This window comes from Elephantulus edwardii, unplaced genomic scaffold (genome assembly GCF_000299155.1).
Source record: "Elephantulus edwardii isolate Elephantulus edwardi_28Jun2011 unplaced genomic scaffold, EleEdw1.0 scaffold00064, whole genome shotgun sequence".
Lineage (NCBI taxonomy): Eukaryota > Metazoa > Chordata > Mammalia > Macroscelidea > Macroscelididae > Elephantulus > Elephantulus edwardii.
The window spans coordinates 12,000,975-12,028,653 of NW_006399814.1; the positions used below are offsets into that span (position 1 = coordinate 12,000,975).

Sequence of the window (27,679 nt, forward strand, 5' to 3'; positions counted from 1 at the left end):
CCTCACATGCCATGGGCTGATGAGGAACAACTACTGGTTCCTGTGAAACCAGCCGGCCTCTGCACCCCTCAGTGCTTTCTCAGAGAAGCTCGTTGTGCTTGTGACAGTGAGTAGACTCTGGCCGGGGATCACTTGGTATACTTCCTTGGGGATCAGTGGAGTGCAGCAGGACCCCCCAAATGGACCCCAGTGGGATCTGGGGGCAAGGCGGGGCAGGCCCTGCGCTGGCCCATCTGCCATGAAATAATGCCCTAACAAGTCAGTGTCACCAGCGGCAGCGGACTAGAGTCCTGGGCTCTTGTTACTTTGCCTATGTCTAGCCAGGAGCCCATGGGGCTGTGCAGGCTGGGGGAGGAAGGCCACCCAGCAGGAGCAGTACAGGGGACCTGGCACGGCCCCAGTGGCCAGAGCCACAGAGGAATCCTAATGTCCTAGGCCAGCATAGAGGAAAGACAACAGTGTGGAATCAGAAACTCTCTCTATATTAAAAATAAAACCATAACAGAGTGGCAGCCTTGTAGGTCTGGGACACTCAGCAGAGACTGGAAATGGCAGTTGTGACTGAGCTGAGGCCTTGTGGGTGACCAGGGCAGGACCCAGGACAAGGCAGAGGTGAGTTAGGAGGCCAGTACGCCCATGCGAACCACCTCCTCAGCTCCTGCCTCTCGGGGACCCCGCTGCACCCCACTGTCCTCAGCCTCTATGTCGGAGTCGCTCATCTCCCCATCTGAGAAGTAGCCATCAGTCTCGGTGTCAAAGTGCAGCCTGACCTTTGGCCTCTCGGCCACAGGAGGAGGCAGTTCTGTCCCAGGCATCTGGCCTGGTGACCTCCGGCTTCCCTTGCTGTCACGGGACGGCCGGAGCCGGCCCAAGGCCTTGGGGCTTGCCGTGGGGCCAGGCACTTGGACATTCGAGTCAGCAGCCATGGGAGCCACCTCATCCAGGGCCTCAGGGACCAGTGGTGGGGGGCTCTCAGGGGCTTCTGGGATGAGACAGTCCCCAGCTGTAGGGCTGGATGGCACGTGAGAAGGTGTCCGCCTATGTGGTCTCCTGGCAGGTGGCCCTTGACTTCCCTTGTAGCTGCCTCCATCCTGACCCCAGGGCTTCTTGAGGGATTTATCTGGAGTTGTCCGTGGAACTGTCCCATCCTGTGATGGCGGCGGCTTCTTCTTGGCAGGCTGGCGGATGCGGCCTCGGGCCTTCCTGGTGGGGTCTCCAGGTCGAAGTGAGGGGTCCCGCATGAAGCTGAGCAGTGTCTCCTCATCCTGCAGCAGCTCCTCTGACAGCAGCCCCGGGGCAGGGTCCTCGTGATGACCATTGTTCAGAGACCACTCACTCATGGCCATGTTCTCTGCTGTGATCTGCACTGACTGTGCCAGCCAGCTGTTGAAGAAGGTGCCATCGATGGGAAATGGAGTGGACAGGCCTGGCCAATGGGAGAAAGGAGGAAGGTGAGATGCCAGCAGGTGTGTGTGTCCCACCCACCCCCTCTTCCAGGAAGCCCTCAGTGATTATCTGCAGTACACAGAGCAGGGTACTTTCCATCTCTCATTCCTAATCAAATAAACACAACCAAAGCGTAGGTTCCACACACATATCTTTCTCCCTGAAGGACCACTCATCTCCAGGGTTGGCTACATAATTTACAGGGTAGAGTGTAAACTTAAAATGTAAGGTCTTTTGTTAAAAAACCCACTTTCAAGCTGGCAAGAGCAGAGTAGTAAACCAAACACAGGGCCCTTCAAAGGGTGGGATCCTGTGTAGCTGCACAGTTCCCACATCAATGAAGTTGGCCCAGTCCACCCCCATTTTCCACCCTGGGGGAGGGGGAAACCCAAATTTGGCCCAGTCTGACTCATACAGAGCCCCCCAGGGCTGTGTTACTGGAGGAGACAGACGAGCAGTGGTGGATCTGAAGCGGGACCTTCGGGTGAGTTAACCACCAAGAGGACAGAGTTGACACCTTCACACCACCAGGGGGCGCTGGGCTTTTATGAGCCGTGCCTCCCACACTTCCCAGAGCAGGGGACTCCAAACAAGGCATTAGGTGTTGGTGTCAGAGATAGTGATGTGTGGGATGGAGTCCGGCTCTCTCCATGATGCCAGGGCTCAGATGAGGACATCTTGCAGAGTGGGGCTGGGATTGAGGTTTTAGCTGACCACTACTTCCCACCACAGGGCTGGATTTCTGAAAGGGCTTAAAGGGCCTTGTGGATCCCTGCAGACCTCTGGGAAAAATCTAGCAAAAGTCATGCTTCTGAGTCTCCAGGTCACAAAAGGGGAACAAGGGGACATCTCAGGAAGAGAAGAGCACATGGCACACTGCTCTTGCGGCTCGGTCTCCTATGCTGTGCACTGGGGTGCTGCTTTATGGAGGGTCACAGTGAGGTGATGGTTTGAGCTGTCCACCAGGCCAGCACGGCCACTCACTCACCCAGCTGCCCCAGGACAGACTCGTGCCTGGCCTTCACTTTCTCTTTCTTCTCTGGGCTGCCCTTGGGGCCCTCTCGGCCTTTTCTTTTTGAGTCGTTCTTCTTGCCCTTTGCTCTTCTCCCAGATCGCTCTGTGTCAAGAAAAAGGAGAGGATGATCGAGGCAGTTACGTTAAGCAGTTTCACTCAGAACCTAAGTCATTGCATATCATTCCAGGAGTCCTGCACGATCTCAGTGCCTTACCCTGCAGGCTACCTTTCCCTGTACCTATGCCTGGGTGAGCTGTGCGAATGTGGGAGTTGGGGTACCCCCACGGGGCTTCCGTGAGTGAAATGACAGTTTGGGAGAGAGGATTTCCTGTCCATTGCTGCCTTAAAAAGTCTGGGCAGCATATAGAGTTAAGAGAAGCCTGCATAGAGCTGACCTACACACAGGACATGCCCTATGTGAATTATAGAGCTTCCTGGTGGTGTCGGAAGGCTGACTAAGGTGAATCTGGACAGAGCAGGCTGTGAACACCAGGTCAAGGAGCTAGACATGAACACCAGGATAGAATACTACCTGAAGAATCAAAGGGCATCCAGTCCTGGTACAATGGTCAACCTTTTTATACAAGTCCCCTGCCTCCTCTGGGTCTACTTTAAAGGTTGGTAGTAAATCGAGAGTTAGAACACACACCTGGTGCTCATGCCCTCTCAGTCCACAAACCCAAGGAGAAGGGCAGAGCAGGGGAGGGGAGTGTGTGTATGGGTCGGCTCCACAAACTTGGAGGCCTCTCGTCCTCTTGTTCAGTGTCTACACTGGAGGGAAAAGGGCTTCCCAGATAAGGGTTTAAAGAAAAGGTGGAATGACAGGTGCGGCTCCAACTCCGAAGATCTTCCTAGTTCTGCTGCTAACCCACAATGCAAACTTAGGCCAGGTGCTTCTTATTTGCTGGCCTCAGTCTCCTCCTCCTTAACATGGATCAGAGCGGAGATGCTTTGGGAAGGGGAAGGGAGGCCTCCGTGACTCCCCACTGACATCAGGATAGTTTGTGCTCCTGCCCCAGGTTATAAGGCTTGGCCCGCATGATAGTGACACTCCCTCAAGTCTCACTGTGCACATTTGTCTGAGGGGCAGCCATGCTAGCTTCCTCCTGGTTTCTCTAAAAAGACATGCCTGGCCTCCACGTCTCCTCCAATATGTTGTTTTCTGCCTTTTCCTTTACTCGGTTTGCAGCCTAAACAGTACCTCCAGTGGGAAGCCTTCTTCAGTGTCCAGGCTAGAACTCATACTCGTTACCTGTTTTATATCCCAAGAGCTAAGCATCACGGTAGCACGGGTATCCGTCCAAGCGAGACTAAATCAGTTCTCCCTCCAAATGCCTTGTTCTGAAGAAAAAGGTGCCTGTTCCGGCCACTAACGTCAGGGAGCTGCAATGTGTCCAGGGCAATGCCTGGTGGGGTCTTTCCAGATTCTTGACTACATTTTCTAGGAAGGCTTCAAACCAGTTTAAACCTGTTCAGTCATGGCCAACATACTGAGATAGGAACAAACCTGATTTTTTTTTTTAATTGGTTACATCTGAACAGTAACTGGAATGGGAAAAATTACAGACTCAAGCCTTGAAATAAGAACTCGGTGAGTCCTTTCAGCAGCTGGATGTGGCAGATGAGATTATTGCCAGGTCTGTGGAGAGCAATACTATCATGCAGCATAAAGTGGCCACCATTTCTGAGCGTGGCACTGCGGTCTACAAGCTGATCAAGAGATTTGGTTGCCATGCCCTTGTTTTCTAATAGAAAGATTAAGTTTTTAGTGGACATCAACCTATAGTTTTCCTTGTTCTAGTTACTGTTCCAATACACCATATTTTACAAATTTGAGTCTACTCTGATTTTACTATTTCAGCCATGACAGAACCAGAAAGAAGTGGTCTGAGGTGCTGGTTTCTGGAATCCCGTACCCAAGGGCACTGCTCAGTCCACTCCCTGCATCTTTGCTCGTAGGTGCCTTGTGTGGGTGGGGCCTGCAGGGTCCACGAGAGCTCTGCTTCTGGATGTGTGGTCACAGCAGATGCCAAGAAGCCTGGGAGCACTGCTCCAGCACTGTCCAATCCCCTCTCAAATCACAATGATACTCTCCCATCTCTGTGTAGGCAACCACCATAGCCTCTCAGACGCCATGCCCATGGGTTCGTTTTCTTTTGCCCTTCCAGGTGGTGAGCTCCCCAAGGGCAGGAGCCCACTCTCTCAGGCCGCTGCAATCTGCCTTGTGGAGCACCTCATCACGCGCAGTTAGCACTCACTGAATAAACACACAAGGGAGCCTGGAAAATTCCGGAAACTGAAAAGTTGCCACAGTCCGGGGGTCTGCTGCGAGTTCTGACCATCACATGACAGCAACCTGCCCTGATCCAACGCATGCACTCAGCTGGTGTCCCAGAGTGGGTAGTGATACCCAAGTACAACTGAGGGAACCCCCGTCTCAGTCACTTCTGTGGGAGCCCAACAACCGTCCTCTCCACTCCAAGCCCAGCCTCACCAAGAGGCCGAGCTGGTAGTGGCAGCCCTTAGTCAAAAGCTTTCATCACGGATACATTCCTGTGGCATGTAGTTTGGTGTCACAGCCATATTCATTCGAGTTAAGCACTGTTCTTCTTAAAGTGTCAACACTCAAGAAGGGTCCTGTGTCTGGTAATATCCACAATTAATAGGTAAAAGCAGTATCAGAACTTTCTTTCATTTCCAGAGGGTGAAAGAATCAGAAGAAAATGGAGAAGAAATCTACTGATGTGGGACCCTAATTCCAAGGCAAACAGCATCAGACAGAATGAGCACAGAAGTCCTGATCCATCTCTGGGACAGTTGCCTCCTTCAGAAAGGGAGAGCGCTGGAGGTGTCCCAGCTTCTGGCCCTTCCATCCTCCACACCAGCACAGAGCCACTAGGACCACGGGTCTAGCCCTGTTTACATGCTCCAGACGCCTCTGGCCCTGGAGCTGAATGAGTTTCCTGAGGGAAGCTCGATGCCCACATTCCAACCTCTGCTTCTGTGCCTACCAACACACGACTCCAGGGCACTGGGAGGACCGCCTCTTAGCCTACTAATTGGACAGCAGAGAGTAGGAGTGGGGTCCAGTGGTGCCTGGCCCCCAGCAGGCCCTGAAGATGCACCCTCCTTGGGACCCATTCCAGAATGTGGCTGGTGGCGGGCAGGGAAGACGCCTACCTCGACACAGATCCTGTTCAATAAGTTTCATCTGCAGGTGGAATATCTGCTCCTGGAGTTTGCAGATGGCGTGTTTCGTTCTTTCGCGCCTTGTCACCATGTAGCACAGATTTCTAACCTGAGAAAACACAAGAGAGATTTTCCACCTTACTCATGGGCAGCTCTGACCTCCCAGCTCTAGGGAACTTTGTGCTGGTGAAGACAGTGCCCAGGGCAGAGACTGACCTCAGCTGTCTCCACTGCTTATCCTGCCTGGGACAGCTGGGAATCACTTCCCAGCCCCAATCCATAGGCCCAGGCATACCCTTGGCCCTGTGGCTCCTGGCTGAGCCGGAGGGAAGCATCTGGTGAACTTGAACTTGTAACTCAATCTTTCCTCCTCAGTCTTAACTTTCTGGTACCGTTAGCCACACTGCCTCCCAAGGTCCTTCCAACACAGCGGCTCTCCCCTACAGACGCAGTGGCCCAAGACTCCTCAAATTCTCTCAAGTTCCAAACTTTTGCTTCTGTCCGCGGCTTCTCCTTAACATTATTGAAACTCTTCAGCTCCAAGCCCCACAGCCAAAACGAACAACTGCTCTGAGTCACAAATGACCCCAGTACAAGAAGCTAGAGAATAGCTCTGAGCACACAGCAGTGCCTAGTCACGTCCACCAGCTACACTCATACCCAAAGCTTGGCCAGGCTGCTCCAGCCAAGGCCTCTATATTCACTTGTTTCTCCAGCCACTGCAAGAACTTCTTAGTGTACAGGGCTTCTCCAGCTTCATTAGGCCAGCCCCGAAGAGCCCCTCAGGGCCTCAGAGACCAATGTGCTAAGCACAGGGGGCACAGAAGTCATCGGAGGGTCTTGCACCTCAGCCCAGTACACCACCCCTCTTCTGCTGCTCTCAGGGGAGGTCATGTTCATGAGGCCAATATCAGGCTTCCTCTATTGAGAAGCTTCTTTGGCTGAGAATCATCTCCAGTTCAGGATGAAGCAGGGACAGCCGAATTTGAATCCTTGATCCCACCAGAGTCTCTCCAGCAGAAGTTGGTACTTCTGTCTCCACCTGGATTCTGTTTTCAAGAAGGACTTCAGTCTTTGTATCTTTCAGCTGCTGCTAGGAGGTGACTTCTGGTTTTAGAGCCCCTCTCAGCATGAGTGCCACTTCTCCAGGCAGGGAGGGAGCTGTTGTCTCAGGCCACTCTGCCAAGAACTAGCATCTTCACTTCCTTCTTGAGCTTAATCATGAAGTACATCCCAAAGCATCTGGTCCAGACTTGGCCTCCAGAGCGGGCTCTGTGTGTATTCCTGGTGCTACACCACACTGGTTCACATCACCTTTCAGCTTAAACAGCAAAGACCAAGCCACAGCACCACTCCCACGGAGTCACAGCTCTACTCCAGACCACCTGGCCCCAGCCCGGGGTTTCTACTGGCTTGTCCTGACTTGCTTTCAAATTCTGAAATTTCAGGACCACTCTTGGGCACCTCCTTCCCCAGATGCCCCTAAGCACAGATTATAGCTCTGTGGCCTGGTGCGATGCTGGAGATCCTGGGCTCAGTTAGCAACAACGCCAGGGTTCCTTTCTTCTTAGGGCAGAGCAGACAGGTGCTGAGCAAGTACTGACAAGACCAGACTTGGTAGCAGTGAGGAAGGCTTCCTGAGAAAGGGTAAGCTAGGCTAAACAGAATGTAGCTAGACTCTGTGATCTGCCATTCAAAAGGAGTGTCATCAGGAGCTGGACCAACTTGATGGCACTCAACAACAACAGGCTTAGTGAAACGACAAGTTCTTGAATTTCAAGTGTAATATCAAAGAGGAGGAGCCTCTGTGCAGTGCAAATGGTTAACACACTTTACAGTTAACTGAAAGCTTAGGGGTTCAAGTCCAACCAGTGGGTGCTTCCAAAGAAAGGCTTGGCAACATATTTCTGAAAAATCAGCTATTGCAAATGGTACAGAATACAGCTCTGCTCTACCACATATAACCCTGCTGTGTGTGAGAAGGAACTGACTCTACAGCAACCAGGAGGGTAAAAAAAAAAGGCTAACAGGGAAAGGTCCATTGACCTAGTGTGGACTCCAAGGGTGACGGGCTGGCTGGTCCCCAGGACACCTGTGTGCCACTGTTACAGGATCGCTCCTGCAGAGATGGGTTTACAATGGCTCTTCCTGGGTGAGGCTCCACTAAGGATGTGACCTCTGCACAATGGGAAGGGCAGTGGGCTAATGTCAAATGAGTGAGCTGGGAGAGAGTGAGAGGACAGGGAGGCAGGGGCTTTGAGAGATTTCCCTGTCACTGACCTGGGAGCAGCAGTTTGAGGGGATAACTGGGTTTGGGCCAGGTGGGAGAACTGATAGGTTGGAAAAGTCCTAGAGTTAGGAAATATGAAGAGCCAACGGCCTGGAGGCTGATGCTTCTCAGAATAAGATAAACTTTGGTGAGAGACCAAAGGGATCCCAAGCCAGGCACTGAGGACAAACGGGGTGTGGCCAAGTAACAAGGAGACAGGTGGCAACGGTGGAGGGGAAAAAGACCCACTTCTCAGCTAAGCCTTCCTCTTCTTGGGGGAGCCTGTAGATAGGAGGCCTTGGGGAGTTCTCTAATTTTATGTGTGTGAGCTGCTTCATTCTCTTGGCCCCTCCTTGGGCCAGCCTGGGTCTCTGGTAAACCCTGAGTAACCAGCTCCACAGCCACAGGCAGCGGCCCCTTGTGCAGCCCTGCTGCCAACACGGTTGCTAGGGGACACCTGTCAGCGTTTGTCGGGCTAATCGTCACTGCTGCAATTTTTTTGTTAGGCTGTGAATAAATCTGGGAAGCTGCAATAGCCATGCCTTCCCAAGCCGCCTGCCAGGGCCAAGGCCTAAGGCTGAAATTTTAGGAAAGCAAATTTTCTGGGCTGACCATAAAATGGGATTTCATGCTGGAGCCTGCTTCTCAGCAAACATCCTGCCCAGTCTTGTGCGGGAAGAGAGGTAAATGATCCATCAGGGAGAACGCCCCTTGCCCTGCTGGCCCCCAGTGCAGCCCTGCCTGGGGTGCAAAGCACAGCCTCTCTACTCCTCAGAGCCAAAGTGCTTGTCCAACCAAAGCGAATCAATAATGTGGCCAACAGCTGAGGAAAGGGAGGTAAGCTCTGCACCTTGACCTTCCCTGGTACTCCAGGGCGGCAGGATCCTTAGTTCCATTTCGTAGATATGGAAGGGAAATGCAAAGATGTGGAAACTGAAACTAGGAGCAGGAAGCTGGAAGTGATGCAAACACAGCCAACCAGAGGCCTCACTCTTAACCCCTGCGCCGCCTCCCTGATGGCTCCGTGCCCAAGCTGGCCAGCTGCCCGGCTCAGGCTGGACACTCTCAGTTGCTGGCACTAGACCATGGTCAGAGACTGGGCCTAGACAGGCCACCAACAGTTATGGGTCTCTGCAGAAAGCCTCCCCCGCAAGCACGGTTCTCGACCCTGTTCATTCACTGTCACCAACGCGTGGCCATGAAAGGCCCCATGGCTGGGCGTGCCTGGCACATCACGGTATCTGATGCCCTTCCTCGCCGTGGCCCTGCCAGGGCTGCTAATTCTCACACCCTGCTCTCAGCTGGTGCCAAAGACCAGTGTCCTCCTCGATCCTGTCGAGCTGGCATCCCCAAACCCAGCTAAGGGGCTGTTAGGGAAGCAATATTTTGAAAAGATCCTCCTAATCTCTAAGAAGCTGCAGAGGACTCAGTCTCCCCTGCTTCTTCTTCCTCATGTTTGACTCTGTCCTGTCCACTATTAGAGGAGTGTGACCAGCAGCTCTGTTTTCTCTGTAGCCCCAAAGCCTTGCTCCAGCATGCTCGCCGGCACCCCAGCCCCACCTGTACCCGCTAACCTCGCGGCAAGGGTAGTTAAAGAAACAGGTAAAGACTGTTCTTGCCCAAATCATTAACAGAACAGACCATAAACCAACATCTCTCGTCCCAACAATTCTGCATTAAGATCCAAATACGAGCCCAAATCCTAGTAAATGCAAAGTCTTCCTAAGAGTTTCCATCACTTCCTCTTTCCAAGTTGTTTCCTCATCTGCTCAGCAGGACTGAAGTATCCACCTCATCTTTCCTTCCCCAGGACACCGGAAGATTAAAGACCTCCGCCCAGCCCCTAGGCTTCCTGCTCAGCCTACCCAACCAGGGCTGACTCCACAAATGCCCAGCACACGGCAGGGAAGTCAGATGTGCTCAGTGGTCTGGGAAACAGGGCAGGAGCAAAAGCCAGTGTCTCCACACTGTGGGTGGAGATGGGGGTGGCCTGAGGGCAACTCTGGTAGCAGCTGTGGCTCTCAGGGAGTCTGTATCTGACGAGCCTGTCATATAAGGCAGGTGGATAGGCTGTCCAGCAGGTGGGAACTAGTATGCAGTGGCACTGGCCTTTGTGCTGGTTTAAGACCAGGACATGGGATCTGTCCTCCCCCGCTAGTCTCTTCCTGACTCGGTGGTAGGATGGCTTCTTCCAACACCAGTCAGGGTGATTCCTAATTCCACCCCCAACAAGTCCCAGGGCAAGCTAGCACAGTGAGGGGGACTAGGGCAGACCCTCCACCTCGTGTCTCCCCTTCTGCAGTACATTACAATACCTGCTGACTTGCTCTGATGCAGATTAAAAAAAAAAAAAGCAGCAGCTTTCCAAGGCTACCCAGAGCTCTTTCAATGCTTTCACTCAGGGATGACTCCTAGATCAGCCGGAGCAGAGAGTGGGCATGTGTGTACTCATTCAAAGCAGCCACCATGACATGCCTGATACCACAAGGCCTGAAAGCCTAGAATTTAATGTCTCAAAGAGGAAGAAAGGCTAGAATAGCCTCTGAGAGTAAGAGGACTGAGCCAATGACCCATAATATCCTATCTCGCCCTTGCACTGCTCCCACCATGGGGAGGAAGGTGATTAAACAGCTGGAGGTGGGCGAAGAGAGCCAGTGAGGCCAAAAGTTCAAGACACACCTCACTACATCCTACTGAGGGCAGGACCACTCACTTTTCTGGGGGATTTGGAAATCAATGGTTTTGGGGGCCTCCATTCTCTCATCTCATTCCAAAGCTACCAGCTTGGATCAAGCTATTGCAGCACACAGCTGAGGGGCTCTCAGTCAATTTATCCACTCTGGTGCCTACGAACCCTTTTCCAGGAGGCATTAGAAGTTTCGACCATACTAAGGCATTCTTAGCTTAAAATGCTCCTGGCAGCTTTCTAGCATGGTATGGCCACTAACCTTGAGACCCACCAGGAACTGACCCTGTCAGCCTCATCCTCCCTGCTCCACACTGGCCCACGTCAGGCCCCTCACTCTCCACCCCGGGCCTCTGCTCTGCTGCTCCCTCTGCCTGGGGCCCAAGCTGTCTGGCCTGCTTGGCCCCGCACACAAAGGCGGGCTGACCGAGCAGTCCTAACACCTGCCATCCAGGCACTCAGCACAGGCGAGGGTGGCAGCCTGGGAGGCCTGAGTTCCTTCTCTGCCTCAGATTCTAACCAAAGCTCATGTGCTGGGGGCAAGGCAGAAGTGACAAATGGCCTCAGAAGTCTGGATCCTTGTTCCATCACTGGTGTTCCCCAGTCTACTGACCCTGGCAGGGGACCCAGTTCACAAGAAAAGAGAAAGGGCTGGGACAAAGAGACTTAAGAGCCTCCATCAGCTGGGTCCTCCCTGTTCCTCAAATTATCAGCCAACTCATTCTTTCCAAGACCTGGAAGCCCTCAGCCTCTTGGCTAATCCACTATGGCAGGCCCAACTGGCCAGAGCTCACGTCTGAGTCACAGCTAGTTCTGGGCAGTGAAGATACAGTGGAAATAGTTTTGGAGATGGCCCACCAGGTGGTGGGTGGGCACAGGGCACTCACCCTCTCCAAGTCCTGCCGCAGGTGTGTGAAGAGCTTGAGGCGGCGGTACAGCACGTCCTGCTCCTGCTGGGCCAGGTTGTCCACCTCGTCAGTCTTGGCGGTCAGCAGCGGCTGGTTGGCATTGGCTTTCCTCTTTAGCTTCCAGTACTGGTAGATGAAGTCGACCAGCGCCTCGGCCAGGTCCAGCCGCTCAGCCACCTCCGATGGCTCCACCAGCTCATAGAAGTCCTCCTCCAGCTGCTGCAGCCGCTGCTTGCGTAGCGTCACCTTTTCCAGGTCCTCACTGGCGGGGCTGGGCTCTGTCGGTTCGGATGTGGGATCCCCTCGAGGGCCCCCATCACTGTGTTCCTGGCAGAAGGACTTGAACTTGACCTCGTCATTGTCAGCTAATATAGTCCGCATTTCCAGGCCATGGTCAAAGGCGCACGTCACGTGAAAGGCTGTGATGCAGGAAGGCATGGAGCACTGGCAGGAGAGGAAGAATAGGGTCAGGGTGAGCACAGGGGGCAGAAAAGGAGCCGGAAGAAGGGGTTCCCTCAGGATTCCACTGAGAATCCAGAACACTGCTGAGACTCTAAATAAAATGTGCAGGGCTCCAATATTTTGCGGGCTATGAAGGTATGGCAAGTGGAAAAGGGGGAACCTGCATGTCATGGGAAAGAGATCGGGCTCAGCACTATATACTCAGGGGAAATCAACAACCAAGAAACAACTGGGCAACCCCTCTGGGGACAAATTGTATTTCTGTGAGATCAGAAGGTATTAAAAGAAGTTTCTCATTCTTTGGTAATATTACCTAAGATAAGACTGTCCTATTCCACCTCTCCCAGCTGCTCTGTCTCCTGAAAGGAGGTGCCGCACTTGGACATTTCCTTTTCCTCTTGCCCAGAGAGCTCAAAGGAGCTCTGGTGGCCTAGGGGTAAGAAGCTAAGCTGCAATCCTGAAGACACGTGGTTCAAATAAGGACGGGCAGTCTCCTCCTATGTGATTTACTGCCTTTGGAAACCAGCTGGAGGGTCAGCTATGGGTGGTTCTGACGCCATGGGGCACCACAATAACGGGGAGCTCAAGGCTTGCCCCTCTCCAAGCTTCAGACGACAGCTGTGGAGAACTGAAAAACACTTCAGCAATAGCCTATCCACTGGTTGGTGACCACTGACACTAGTCACACAAGCTTGTTCAAAGTCTTATGCATAGATGAAAAGGGGGCACTGTGGTTAAGTGGCTTGACTGCTAACCGAAAGGTCAGCAGTTCACACCCACCAACACTTAGTAGAAAAAAAGACCTGGCAATTTGAGCTGTGAAGATTTACAGACCCAGAAACCCTACGAGTCAATTCTACTCTGCCCTAAAGGGTCACTGCCGAGTCGGAATTGACCCAGTGACCATGGGTTTGGTCTTTGGTTGGTGAGTGGATGAGGCATACCTAATTTTGGCAATGACAATTCTGTTCTTAGAGAGAACGAGAAGACAGACAGACCAAAAGCATCAGCCTCACTTCAACCTTCTGGGCCAAACCTCTGCGAGGGGCTCCAGTAATCTTTGTTTTCACAAAGTGATTCAAATGCACACTGAGATTTGAGAACTACTGCTTGCTACAGACAGTCTACTCCAGCTTTGCCCTGTGACGGGAAAGCCTCTTGTCTGGGGAAGTTTGACTCCTAACCCTCCCACCAATCATGCTTGATATAAGAAAAGAGGTCACTGTACTGACCCAAAGCACTGATTCTTGGGGAAAGCCAAAATTCTCCCAACTGCAATGGTATGTAAGCTAACTCTCCATGCCCAACCCCGACTCCCTGGAGCAGTGAGGGACGGAAGGAAGGCCCTCCAGGTGGGATCCTAGTTCCAGACATCCCTACGGCCACCAGTAAATGTCAGCAGCACCATGGAAGTGGGTGAAGGCCGGTGGTAGGACTCACCCCCCCCCCACACCCCAGGCTGCTCAGGAACACTGTGGTTGCTAACGTCCCCAGCATCAGGGTATGAAGGGAGCCACGTACCTGGATGCAGGTGCCCGTGCACTCCTTGCAGAGGCTGCAGGACAGGGCCCAGCGGCTGGCTGGGATATGCGATATCTTGGTGATGGGTTCCATCTTCTCGGGGCAACCGATGCTGACCTAGGCAGGACACAACGAGCTGCATCAGGCCCCTCGTCCCCAGCTTACCTCCAAGGTCCCCAAAGGAAGGCTGGTCTGCTGAAACCAAGCAGTGGACAAACAGGGAAGTGGGAGAGGCCTTGAATCCCAGGTCTTCCTGACTTCACACAAGCAAGGCTCAAAGGACCATGCAAGTCCCTTTTAACTGTCCCAAACCAACCATCTGCATGAGTGTGTAATGTACGCTGATTTTCAACTGTTTATAAATGTGTAAGAAACTGCACATTTGTGCACAGGACGTGGGGGTGCTAGGAACTGGTGAGGCCTTCCTTGATGTCGAGGCACATCTCTGTGTGTGGGCCTGAGTGACACGCTCTTTCCACACACACACACACACACACACACACACACACACACACACTCACACTTTTCTTTTTCTTCCATAACTCAAGTCTTTGTTAACATCATCTCCGGAGTTCTTATAACAACTTACACATTCGATTTCTTTTTCTGTGCACTATAAAAGGGACTGATGGCAGCACCTTCTCTTGGGAGACTTTTAGGGCACTTAGCACCTATGTTTCTATTCTGCCCCACTGGCTCAGCCTCCTATTTGGAAGACCACCTTACAACCCTGAGAATGGGCAGGACACTTTTGACTCTTCATTTCAAGGCCAGAGATTGGCCCCTGACCAAAGGACCTCAGTAGACCCCCATCATGTATACCATACCCAAGCATAAGAAGTCTCACAGTGGGTCCTCCTTGGTTCCTCTGTTCCTCTCACGCTCAGATCAGAGTACACTAGATCCAGCCTTAAATCCTGAGCTGGGTACGAGTGATTACTACCACAAAAATTACCATCACAGAAGCCTGCGGTGTGGGGGTCACTTGCTGACATGGTCACCTGGCTTGCTCCTGGCTTAGGCAGCACAGAAGCAAGGTCACATTCTGGGTCATGGCTCACAGGAGGGCTGGAGCTCATACACTGGTGGATCTAAGCACTTTCTATTTTAAATAAAATGAGATGGTCTTCTATGAACCAAGGGTCTCTTGCTAAATTACTCTGGTCTGAGACACAGGTGCTTGCCTCCATCCTGGTCATGGCTGGAACAGACCTACTACTTCAATTTTAACTAGGTTCACAGCCTGAGGGTTTATTTTTTCCCCCTCCAAAAGCGACTTATTTTCATTTAAAATCTGTGACTTCACATAGGTTGGCATTGTTGCCTAAATTTAGCTGGACCCACAACCTGTTTTCCTTTCTACTCTGTTGCCTTGCCTATCCAGACCCCAGACCAGAATCTCCCATTCACTATCCCATCTGAGCTTTGCCCAGGTCCCAGGCTGAGCTCTCTAGCATGGCTGCTGAGCTCTGCCCAGAGCCGTAATCTGGCCCCCTGGGTCCTCCAGCACTCATTCCCCAGCATTCTGCTCCCTGAATTAGGAGCTCCATGGAGACTAACTTCCTCACCAACTGATCCCTGGTGTGTCCCACCTCCCACGCCTGCTCACCTCTGGAATCCACAGGGCACAGCTGACATGCACCCACTTGGTCCCACTTCTGGTGGGCTTCAGGGCCCCTCCTCGCTTGGGGCAGAGCAGGCAGTTTGGCTGGACACCCAGGGCACACGTCCGGCACAGCCAGCTACCGGTGGGCACCTTGAGAATCCCATAGCACGCCTGGGGAGAAAGCGGTGTGGCCATGAGTCAGAGGCATCGGCCAACCACGTCTGAGCAAGGGGATGAGGGGATGGGTGTGGGCCTCAGCCTCAGCCCTGAACTAGGCTGTGTCCAGCTTCCAGAAGGGAGGCCTGTGCCTGACAAGCTGGCATTAAGATAAATTCCCTGTGTTTTGCTGCCGTCTACCCCCTGCTGGGGACAGTCACTTTAACCGTGGTTCATAATGAAAGCTGGAGACTCTCTTCAGGAGAGTCTATTAAGCCCCTTAAGTCCAGAGACAAGGCCCAGAGTTTTCACACTATTTGAACTGAGATCTGTGAGCAGGGTTCCTCCTGTGGCTGACTGGGCTTGGGAGAGACATGTGGACCCAAGAGCTGCTGGGAACATGAATGCTTAAGAGACGCACTGCCTATTATGGAAGCCCCTCACCATAAGCTCCCCAGAGTGTGTCTCTTATTAGTGGGTAATGCCAACCTCCAAGGTGGTCAAATCAAAGTGCCCTTCTCAGGGAGGGGTCCTATGCGTCCTAGTTAGGCCTCAGCAAACAAGGCTCAGAGATGCCAAAAAATAAAATCCTTTGGGGCTCCAGGTCAGGTGAGGAGGTTGGCAAGGCCGCACCTGGTTTATGATACTAATACTGGAAACAATTATTTACAGTCTGTTAGTGAGTATGCTGTTTTAAACAAATAACTCACAGTAACATAATCCTTTTATTTACAGTTGAGGAAAAAGAGGCCCAGAGAGGTTAAGAAATGTGCCCGAAGTTGCACAGCTTGTGAAGGGTAAAGTCATGATTTTAAATCAGGCAGCCTGGCATCAAATTTTACTCGCAAATTACCTCTCTAGAGGGGCTGCTTCTGTGAACATACAGAATGAGGAGCCAAGCGTCAAGGCGGGGGTGGGGTGTGTGTATGTGAGGGAGCAGGGTGCACCTTGGGAAGGTCTGAGAGGAAGATAAAAAGAAGACTCAATGGTCACTTCCTCAAGTCTGGTTGGCAGGGTTGGATCAAAGGGTCCTGGATGTTCCTGGCACCAAGGAGTATTCACGCTATTTCTTCTCCTGAGGGAGTCTTTGCTTAGTGACCCAGCACTCTTACAGGCAGGAAGTCCAACTCTACAGAGAATGGGGACCCGCCCTGAAAGTGTGCACGTGCGTATGTGTGGAGGGATTAGGGGCGTCATGGGCCTACTCACCTGGTGCACACAGACATTGCACTTGTCACAGAAGACCATCTCATTGCCATCCTCGCCCTCGGGAGAGCGGCACACGTCACAAACCACATCCTCATCATACTCGATGCCCAGGCCCTCCTGCGTCTCGATGGCCCGAGCCATGTTCTGGTGGCACAGCGTCTCCAGCTCCTCCAGCACACGCTCTAAGGTCAGCTCATCCAGCCCTGGCTTCTCTGCATGGAGGACAACGGGGGACGGTGTGAGGAGCCCAATCTCCTTGGAACTCTGAGGAGCACTCAGTTCCTGGGGACGTGGGAAGCCGGGGAGGGTTCCCACATGCACCAACTGTGTGGCCTGGGAAAAAGAAGCCACTATCTCTGGGCTTCAGTTCTATCATCTGAAAACAGAATGGGCTAGACCAGGCAGTCTCTAAGACCCCAACCCATCATGGTGTCTGTTATACATGAGACAGCCTGACTGTTACTACAGACAGGTGCACCGACAGAGGACAGGCTGCAGGGAAGTGTCCTGGGATGAAGTCAGCTCCCAGCTGAATCTACTGTTCGTGAGTAGGAAGGGACTTCTGAAGGTGGCTGAATATGGCAGAACTGGCCCTTCCTGAGATATGTTAATGGACTCCAGCCAGGAAACTTCTATCTTGTAACCTCTGGCTCCATTTGTCACCCTAGATACACCTTATACTTCTGTATGCTTCATGTAATATTCGTGCTTACTACCATAGTCCCTAAAACTACAATTACGTGGTATTATCCTCTCAGCAACTACAGAAACAGCAGCACATAACAGTAAAGAATTTCTCTGCTCTGTATGATTCTCCACCCCATCACTCCCAATTCAGATCCATGCCAAAGTTCAGTCTTGGCCACTGCTCTTCTGAGAAAGGACGCAGGGGTTTGGAAGACAACCCCCACCCTGTTTGCCGATGCTGATCCCCGTTCGTAACTTGGTGGGTCACCTACCCATCTCTTTGAGCTCCAAGTTGATGAGCTCCAGCCAGTAGGCATCGATCTCGTCCAGGTCATAGCGGCTGCCCCCTGGCCAGTCAGGCTGGGAACCCTCGCCAAGGTCAGAGCTGCTTAGAGACACCTGGGAAGGGGGGCCTTCTAGCGGTGGGAGGAGCCTAGGAAATCAAGAAGAGGTGTTGTGAGGGGCAGAACGCTCAGCCTGTCACCTGACTGGGTTTAGGAAACTCCAGAGGACTCCTGTGCCTCACTAATTGGCCCAGGAGATAGTAGGCAAGTGAGGCTGCCAGACTTTTGATGCCATGCAGCCTCACTTTGGTCCCCCTACTTACATTGCCTCCTGCCCATCTCCCTGCCCTGTACAGACTCACATGACCATGGGTAACAATCAGGACACAGAAGATGCAAAGGATTCAGGAGTAGAGTAGGGGATGGGAGTGGGCTAATGACACAGCTCTTGCTCTACAAACCCTACAGTACACATCCCAACTGTCCACAGCACATCTCCACCAGCCCCTCAACAAGAGGGGATCTGGGACGGAGCAAAGGCCCAAGGTCTTGATCTGGCCTGACCAAGTCTATGGAATGCATCGCAAGTCCTGTCCTGGGCTATCACTGTGACAGCCACTTTGGCACAAAGGGTTCAAGGCCAGCAGGTATGCCCTTCAAGGCTGCAGAGGAGTCAGGGATGGTCTACACGCCCTCACATACCCCAGCCCCTTCCTTCACCAGTAAACAGCCTGAAATCTCCATGGATTGAGTGGTTCTGTTCAGCTACACAGCTGCAGCCCAGGTGACTCTTGTTACAAAAAAGGACACAACCCCACAGGGGACATAGCATGTCTTACAATGTTCCATGAGCAAGGAGTCTCTCACTGTAGTGTTACCCCAAACAGGAGGCCACTGACACAAAGGTGCATTAGCCACAGTCTCCCGAATCCACCCTTGGGACCATGACTCTTTTTTCGAGGCCGCTTGTAAAGGCCGTCCTGGCTTCTGGGCCTGGTGGCCTCAAGTCCTGGCTCCACCATTTCATGTGTGACTTTGAGCAGATGACTTCTCTGTTGCCCTACATTCACATCAAGAGACTGGTAAAGCAGTCATAGTTCCTAGCTTTCCGAGATGGTGTGAAGATTAAGTGAATTAACACATGTAAAGCACTGAGAAGTGCTTGGCACACAGTTAAGTGCAGTATGTGTGAGATAGTGCATCTTGAAGACCTCTGGACACCACCACCTTTCTTCTGAGGTGGAATCTAAGGGCTTCTGCTTTGAGAGGGCAGTTTCCTCTCTTGACTCAGCTGTGGGTTGCCCCTCAGTTTCTGATGCCAGTTCAAAATGCCAACTCTTCCCAACCCCCACCGGTTGCCATGGTTATTGCTGTGGAGCCTGGCCTCCATCTGGCCAGCCCTGCTAGGGCTGAGAGGCCCCTCACTTGCCCAGGAGAGGCCTCCTGGGGGTCGAAGGCAGGGCTGCTGCCAGGGTCTGTGACTCAGCTGCAGGCTGAGGAGGGGAGGGCAGAACATTGGATGGCACAGAGCACTGCTCAGCCGCGGGGTGGGGCCGGCCCTCAGGCTCCAGGAAACGCCCGGGGTGTTGGCAAGAGGAACACTAAGGTTGAAGAAGACAGAGGCCCAAGCCAAGAGGGAAGGATGCCAAATGCAGTCAAGGGGATAAGGGAGGAAGGGGAAAGGGGAAAGGTTTGGCACCACCATCACCACACAGGAAGGACAGTGTGAGGAAGACCTTAGGCGATGATAATGGGGCCACCTCTCTTCCCAATAGTCCGGCCGTTCCAAATAGAAGCAGGATTCTTAGTTCAACAAGTTCTGACCTCCCTTGTGAAACTATTATCGGAAACAACACATTCTTTAAGAGAAACAAAACAAAATAAAAGCTAGCCCCTAATTTTGTTGTGACTCTGCTCTGAGCCCCAAGTATGAGCTTCGTCTGGCTTCTGGGCAACCCCTGTCTGCATGCTCACCAGCTACTGGCCTAACTACCTCCACCTGCTGGCCGTGCTGGCTGCCACCTGGCTAGGTCTCCTGGGGCTCCAGATCACATCCTTGCTCTGGAAAGCTGGGGCTGACACCAGAAAAGGTATTTCCTGTGCTTTCTGGAGCTTTCTCCTCCATCTGTTCAACCCCTTCTGGCTTCGGCTCCAGAGGAAACGATTCAACCAGGCGTGGACTGACCTGATCCTAGGCCAAGGCCTTACCCTCAACAGCAAGACGAAGGGGGGCTCAAAGGAGCAGTGAAGGGCTTGAGATCTGAAGGCTGTGGGATGGGTCTCTACCCTAAAAGACCAGGCACAGAAGCAGGTGTACTGAGCTGATTTTTTTGGCCAAAAAGGGCAAGCCCCCACTTAGCTCAAAGTAGGTTGTTCTCCTAATAGGTGGACAGAGAGGACCAGAAAGGGATGGAGAAACAGAGGCAGCCTGAGGTAGCCACTGGTGGAGGCCAGTCAGAACAGCATCCAGGGCCTCTTGGGGGCACCCTGGGCTCCTTCTCATGGCCTCTGATTTCCTGGCCCAGCTCACTGGGCCCCAGATCATTCAGGGAAGTCCCCAGAATTTTCTGACTTCCTCATCTATAAAATGGGGGCAGAAATATATGCTTCATATGATAATTAAATGAGAAAAGGAACATCACAAGCTCGGCATAGCAAGTACTTGGAAACAGAGCCTATAACCATTATGACCACGGTGATTGCCAAGCTGGCTTCCAGATGAGGGCTTTGCAGTTGGAAGGGCCCAGGAGACAGAGAGGCTGAACTAGAGAGAGAAAACCATATGTACCCTCCCCACCCCCAACCTACCCCCTCCAGAGAGCAGGGCAGCCCAGGAGCACCTGGCTCCTGTGGGCACAGGGCGGCCATGCGTCTGCTGGGAACACACCTAAACGCCAAAGCCGCCTCAACACATGCCTTCCTCTTGATGGCAACAGATAAGGCGCCTTACAGGCAGGCCAAAGCCCAGCTACTGGTGTGGAGGCATCTGCAGTTAATCACCCAGGCCAGAAGAGGTTTCCAGAACCACCTGACACAACGTCAAAGAAAGAGGCCAAGACTGCTGGGTTGAACCTGGTCAGGACTCACCTCTCCCTGTCCAGCTGGTATTCAGCCCCTCCTGCATTGCCTTGGGCCCTGGTATGTGCCAAGCACTGTGATATAACCTGGCACACACAGTCTCATCTAATCCTCACAACCACCCTGTCAGGCAGGCCCTGTTAACACAGCCACTTTACAGGTGAAGAAATAGCCCAAAGAGGTTCCTAGTCTGCAGAGATGAAGTCTGAGATTGACTAGAGGTGAGAGCCAGGTTTTTGATCCTGGGCAGGGATGTAAATAGACTCATTCTCCAAATCTCTAAGTTCTCCAGTGAGATCTGGGCTCCCCTGACTCCCAGAGAACTCTGGACAGGTGTTGGTAGGCATGTGGCCCTCACAAGTAGGTGGCAGGAGACATAGGAGGAGGCTCAGTTCTTCCCAACAGCCAGATTCGCCTTTGTGATCTCACGCCCAGTAAAGGACTGGCATGAAGTGTATGTGAGCCAGTCATGGGTGCAGCTGCCAGAGAAGCAGCAGTGCCAGTGTCAAGGAAGGTGATGGCAGCAATTTTTGTCCGAGGCCTGAGCAACAGTCAAGGGCCGCCAAGGTCATCAGCAGATTGCCAATGAGCCAAGTGTCCAGCCCAGGCCACATAGCTATAAAATAGCGCCATTAGTCCATCTGCCTCAAGTCATACCTCAGAAAGTTTCCTTGGGTGCAGAGAACAGCCTTGGCCTGAACTCTATAGATGCAGAAAGCTCATGGCCATGTAAGTCACCTCCTGACAAGAGTCTCAGCCACAGGCAGGCTCTCTGAATATAGGACACTTCACAGTCCAGAGAAGACTTATCCTGACCCACTGTTGGCAGAGGGGCCTCCTCAGAGGCAGATAATAGCCAATATGTCCTGTGCATCTGCAGTGTGTTAAGCCCTTGATGCTCCAACCCCTACCTCCCTAGAACTTTTGAAAGTTATGTGAAGAGCTTGGCTACCTTAAGGAGTTAAAAGCCTATAAGTTTCCCCATAAAGATCTCTTTGGGACTTAGTTTGGATTGGTTCAATCTAATCCATCAGTAACATCTAATTCACCCAGTTGTGACAGAGATATTGTCAGGACCACTGTGAGCAAAGTGTTATCAATCCCATTTCACAGACAAGGAAACGGAGGCCCAGAGAATATATTCCTGTGGCCCAAGGTCACATGGCATGTGGATGGCAAACAACAGGATTTGAACCTAGGTATTCTCATTCCAGAAGTGACCCCATGCCTGAGCCCTTGGCCTCAAAGGTCAAGAGCAGGTAGGTACTTCTGGAACATTTCAGGAGCTTTTGGGAGAGGAGAATAAAATACAGCATGGAGTTGGGCTAGAAAGGAAATCCAGGACAGGAAGGTCCTTCGCCCAAGAAGCAGCTTCTCTTTGCACTCTGTCTCTACGGGCTCCCAGCCCCAGCCATTCTGCTCACCTCACCACAGGTTCTGGAATGGCCTCCGCGCCTGCGGGCACCTGCACACCTTTCTCCCATTCTTGTCGCCATGGGTCTGCCAGGATGTAGTAGTCATCTGGGCTGAGCTGGTATGAGTCTGGGATCTTCATGGCTGTGATCAAGTCTGTCCGGAAAACCTGGCAGGAGCAAGAGCAACTTGAGATTAAACCCAGCAAAGCTGCTTTGCAAACGGCAGATGTTCAATAAATGTGCTGACTTGAATTCACATGTGTTCTGACCAACAAAAGGACTGTGTTTGAGGGATAGATGGAAGCAGTACCTAAAGAGAAGGAAAAAGACTTGCAGAGAAAGGAAAAAATGGATGCCAGAGAGGTTTCTACGAATGTAAAGCTGCCATTAAATGACTGTTTAGGGAATTTCCACTGAGGCTTAAAAGTATGTTGTGCTATTCGAAACCACAGGCATAAGTGAAGGTGTGAAAGAGTGCACCAGCTCAATGCCAGGACCTTATGCAAATATCTGAGGGCTTGGGACAACTTACAGAATGGCTTCACAGGGGTCAGGCCCTTTAGGGTCCCTCAAGAGCAGGAACACCATGCATCCTAATTCACCAATGACTTATCCCTCTTTGCGCTGGCTCACTCAGGAGAAAACAATTCTTTCCAACACCTGCTATCTGTTGCTTCCCTTCCTTCTGTCCTAGAACAATCTCCAAACCCAGTCCCAGCCAACTCTGGTAATACCACCTGCTCTGGGAGCCTGATCTCACAGCGCCTCCCACAGAGCGCTGTCTGGGACTTGATGGTACCTCTGGAGAGGGCATGCGACTTGGTCAAGTAGCAACTTTCCCAGTGATGAATGATCTCTTGAGAGTCACAAGTCAAAGCAGAATTCACATCTCTGAGTTAAGAGAAAGCACTTCAAGGAGAACACCAGGCCTCAGAGGAAATAGCAACCCCTCAAACCAACCCCCCACCTCAAATCAGCACCCAGTGATGTGCCTGGGGCCAAACTGGATCATTCAGCCTTCCACAGGTTGAGGAAACCAGGTTCAGCAGCAGCCTCTGTCTGCTGGGGGCCTCATTTCCATCAAGGGCCATAACCACAAGGCAAAGACTGAAATGGGTGGACCGAGGGGGCTGGAAACAGCACCTTGCACAACTCTAATTAACGTTGCATCTAGATGGAGAGGGCCCTGGCTCGGAAAAGGTCAAGTTTCTTGAAGACTCTATTTGCCAATATAATTTAATTGTTAAGACTAACACCCTAACATTTAATTAGGGTGCCAGTGTGAGAAAATTAAAATGAGATTACGATTAAATGCTAATTAAACATAAGATGGAATGTGGCTAAGATTTCACAGCCCTGATAATTTGCATATCTTATTAGCAAGGAGCTAAGAATGAAGACTTGGGTGCTGGGTGATTTAGGGTGTCCTGAAGCAGCCCCCTTTCTGTGGCTGTGGCTTTTCCCAGTTGAGGCCTTGGGAGTCTCTGCTATGTCCAGAAAGAGAGGGGTTAACTGAAACCCCAAATGGACACAAACCTCCTGCCATCAAGTTGATCTGGACTCAATGCAGTCATGTAGGGCAGAGCAGGACACCCCCATCGGACCTCCAGCACTGTGAACCTTTATGAACGCAGTCTGCCACTTTTCGCCCACGGAGCAGCCGGTAGATTTGAACTTCTGGCCTTTAGGTTAGTAGTCCAGCACCTTAACCACTGTACCGTCCAATCTACTGTTACCAAGTTGAGTCCGATTCACAGTAATCCCACAGGACAGCTGGAACTGCTCCAGAGGGCTTCCAAAGGTGTAAATGGGAATGCACCCAGACGGCTTCACCCTTCTGTCACAAAGCAGCTGATAGGTTTGAACGGCCAACCTTTAGCTTAGCAGGTCAATGCTTAACCCACGGCACCAAAAGGTTCCTTAGAGTGGCCTCAAGTTTGCCTAAAAATTCTTCAGACCCAATTGGTTCAATGGTGTGGCATATGAAATCCTGTCGCCCTCAGACGGCTCTTACTGACCGACTCAAAGAGCTCTGCTGGCACTATAATTAAACACTCTGATGCTAGCCCTAAGATTGAAGGTTCAAACCCACCTAGTGGCTTTGTGGAACAAAGACCTGGCAGTAAGGATTACAGCTAGAAAACCCCATGGCACAAGTCTACTCTGAACACACGCTCACAGTCTTAAAACCGACTTAACAGCACACAACCCTGAATGGATGAGACACTTCGGGAATACATCCAGAGGCTGAACTCCTCAACCATGTGAGCCTGAACGCCCTGACTGCGTGGACCGATGCCCAGGAACCAGGGCTCACACCAGAGGGTCAGCCACCCCAGAAGGAAAGGGGAGTGGACCCAGACCTAGGCTCAGAACTAACAAGCTGGGGCAGGAAGGCATCCTGGGCTCATTCCAAGAGACCCCGCATAGTGCAGTTAGGCAGACTACAGGGAGGCAAGAAGGGAACTTTGGTTCCAAGAGTCTTATGTTTTATCCAGGGTCACTTAGAGTACAAGGGGAAGACTGTTGACCTCTTCAGGCAGAGGACTCACGCAAATGTGGGGAGAGCAACCTACCAGACAATAACACTGAAAGATCACTGAAAGATCACGAAGTACGGACGACCAGGCCAAGAACTGTGCTTGAGTTAAGTTAGCACGGATCTTTAAACTGTGTGAGGTAGGCAGTACTATGATCTCAACTTTACAGTCAAGAAGCCTGGGGCTCAGGTTAGTTAAGTAACTTCCCAAGGTCTCACAGGTTGGAATTGGAAAAGGAGGCCAGGCCAGTATCACTTCAGCCACAGCACTCTCCCACAGCCTCTAGCCCCTTCCGGCCACACACTCAATGAGGTTTTCAAACTTGGTCTAACATCCTGTCAGTCACCTTTAGGCCTAATCAGATGGCTCCTCCAAATGGCATACGCAAATCTGACAGTGGCTCCTGCAGCCCAGCCCTCCAGTGGGTGGAAACCCACTGTCCTCAGGAAGAATTGTAGGCTCCTCCCTAGACCTCTGTGGCCACACAGATGAACTTGTCACCCTCTGCCCTTTGCAGTAGAATACCCTGCCTGGAACACTCTTCTCTCTTGCCAGATAAACTGGTTCACTTTGTCTTCAAGATCTCACTCCAGCCTACCTTTGCTCTGGGAAATCTTTCCTCATCTCAGGCTGGGTTTTGTGTCACATATGAACCCTACTCCCTGTATCAGAATATGTTTTTTTGCTGTCTTCTCTATTTAAAGAGTGGCTCGGCGAGGTCAGGCTCGCTCTGGCTGGGCCCTAGGATTGCACTCAACAGACCTGCCCCTACTTTTTCTGGCTGTCATTCAAGGTTATTAGTGCTGGTCATAGCCAGGCAACTGGGTATTTCACACCTACCAAAAGATTCTCAGTTTGTGAAGACAGAATCTGGCCACAACTCTAATCTAAATGCCTTTATGTTTTCAACAACAAGGAGTTAGGCTTGGAAAAAGGTTTAATTATCTTCCTAAAACTTCCATGAATTTTCTAAAGAAAACGAAATAAAATGGACGTTGATAAAACGGGAGGCCTTGGCACTGTAAGAAAGTTGGGAGATGGAAAACAAGGAATTTTCTTAGAATGTGAATGTTTACTATTTTTTTTTCTCTCTTTGGGCAGAAACCGACAGGTTGTCTTTAAAGGTCTGCTGCCTAGCAACCAAGTTCTGTCGGGCTGCTTGGGAGATGTTAATTGTAGCTTCTTTGAAGACTATGAAAGACTGTTTAGAGGTCTGAAAACATTCATTTGATAGCAAATTTGAGCGTCATTTAGGGTGCCAGTATATCCTCAGCGGGCTGAAGACCCTGCAGTACCAGACACAGGAACATCTCTTTGGGAACACACTACGTCATGTTCAGATATGGTTCCTCGTCCTCTGAGATTGAGACTATACCATAAAGCCCAACTTTCGGCACCTACTTCTCCAGGAAGAATGGAAAACAGGCTCTGCAGTGGAATCTGGACAACCTCCAAAAGCAAATCTAGATCCTAACAATAGGTAATGCCAATGGGAGCTGACTCCATAGCCTACAGATACCATGTTAAGAGTTTTCATACAAGAGTCCAAGACTCATGGATGTTATTTGAACAATTTATCCTAGGAATCTGTTCTCTACTTCCTTTTCTCAAAAGGTGAATTATTGTAGCAATGAGTACTTGAGACCAAGATGCACCAAGACAAAGTTCAGTGACTTAATTAATTACAAAATACAAGTATTTGTGGAAGGACTTGTTTAACATCCAGCACCTCTACTACTAAAGCTGTAAGAAGCAGAGGCTGCATGGCACCTGCTTATCACTGCCTGTTCGTGGCACAGCACCTGGCACATAACAGGTGCTTGAAATAGGCTTCGGGAATAAACATGTAAATGGATGAATGAAGCTCAGAATTTGTCTGAAGTGTGAGATTAAGCTGACCCTAAGGATTTTTCTGAACTGGCTTTGGTCAGTGTCTCAGTGAAATTGGCCTTGACGAGGAGTGACTCCCATTCAGCTCTAATTATACCAGAGGTGCTAATGTAAAGTTAGGACTGAGTTTTCCCCTAACTACGGCCTGGGAGCCTTTGTCCTTTACGGAATGGTTGAAAAGTCTATCCCAAAAACTAAGCTAAACTACTACCAGAGATTTTTCTTGTTGGCTGCCATTGAACTCTGACTCATGAAGATACCAAGAACCCTGGTATGAGATGGTACTGTGGCATCTCCAGGCCTGGTTGTGGATAGGATTGCTGTGAACCACAGGGGTTTTCACTGACTCACTTGCAGAAGCAGCACTGGTGGTCTAGTGGGTAAGAAGTTGCACTACCGATCCAAATGCAGGTGGTTCGAATCCACTGGCTGCTCTGAGGTCGAAAGATAGACAATCTCTTCCCATGCAATTGACAGATTCTGAAAACATGCTGGAAGGTCAGCTGTAAGTAGGTTCTGACTCAACATCATTGAGGTTTTTTTTTTTTACTTTCTCAGAAGTGGATCACTAGGCCTTTCTTGTTAGTCCATCTTAATCTGAAAGCTCTGCTAAACCCCACTCAGCATCCTAGCAAGACACAAACGTCCAGGGACAAATGGGTGGGGATTGATGAGCCAGCCTAGATCTCTCACAAAGGTGAGAGAACTCCACTAGCTGTGCCAGATTCCTCATTTTAAATGGCAACAATTTTTCCCCCTGAGTCAACTGATAAATGGAGCAACTAAGATTACAGACAATAGCTAACAGTGAGAACTAACTTCCCTGTTACGGTTGGTCATATACTGTGTTAAATGCTTTATACGCATCATCTCACATAATCCATATTACCCATTTTAAAGATAATAAGATTGAACCTCAGAGAGGTCAAACTACTTGTTGAGGTTTGGTATCTTGCAGGAGAACCTGTACTGTCCTTTAAACACTGCAGTACTGCTCAAACCAGCCTGATCTTTTTTTAAAAAAATCCCAACTCCATAGACACAAGACACCAAAAAAAGGGCTCTGGGAATAGCTACCCTCTCAGCCTGGTTGCATTTCAAACTATCAGCAGACTAAGCTGGTCAGAGACTTAAAAAAACCCATACACTCAACAAAAACCACTCTACATCTCCTTCTCTTACTTTCACAAGGATAACTGCACTTCCTGCTCTTAAAGAGAATTTATTACACACATTTCTTTTGCGAGACAAGTCCCAGAGGCCAGGAGGCCTTTCCAGCTGGCAGGAGCAGCAATGTTTCCGACTGCACTGGAAATGG

The 27,679-nt window shown here is 51.2% G+C and overlaps 1 protein-coding gene across 1 annotated transcript in view; it reads right to left on the bottom strand.

Moving 5' to 3' along the window:
• Positions 1 to 463: 463 nt before the first annotated feature.
• Positions 464 to 27,679, bottom strand: part of JADE2 (jade family PHD finger 2) — a 46,042-nt gene continuing 18,826 nt past the window's right edge. The window contains exons 4-11 of the mRNA XM_006888062.1: positions 21,941 to 22,098; positions 17,427 to 17,587; positions 16,468 to 16,679; positions 15,106 to 15,273; positions 13,497 to 13,613; positions 11,493 to 11,957; positions 5,642 to 5,759; positions 464 to 1,426 (exon numbers count right to left, since the gene is read on the bottom strand). Of these exons, the coding sequence (XP_006888124.1) occupies positions 618 to 1,426; positions 5,642 to 5,759; positions 11,493 to 11,957; positions 13,497 to 13,613; positions 15,106 to 15,273; positions 16,468 to 16,679; positions 17,427 to 17,587; positions 21,941 to 22,098 (2,208 nt within the window). The 3' untranslated portion in view covers positions 464 to 617. The remainder of the gene's footprint in view (positions 1,427 to 5,641; positions 5,760 to 11,492; positions 11,958 to 13,496; positions 13,614 to 15,105; positions 15,274 to 16,467; positions 16,680 to 17,426; positions 17,588 to 21,940; positions 22,099 to 27,679) is intronic.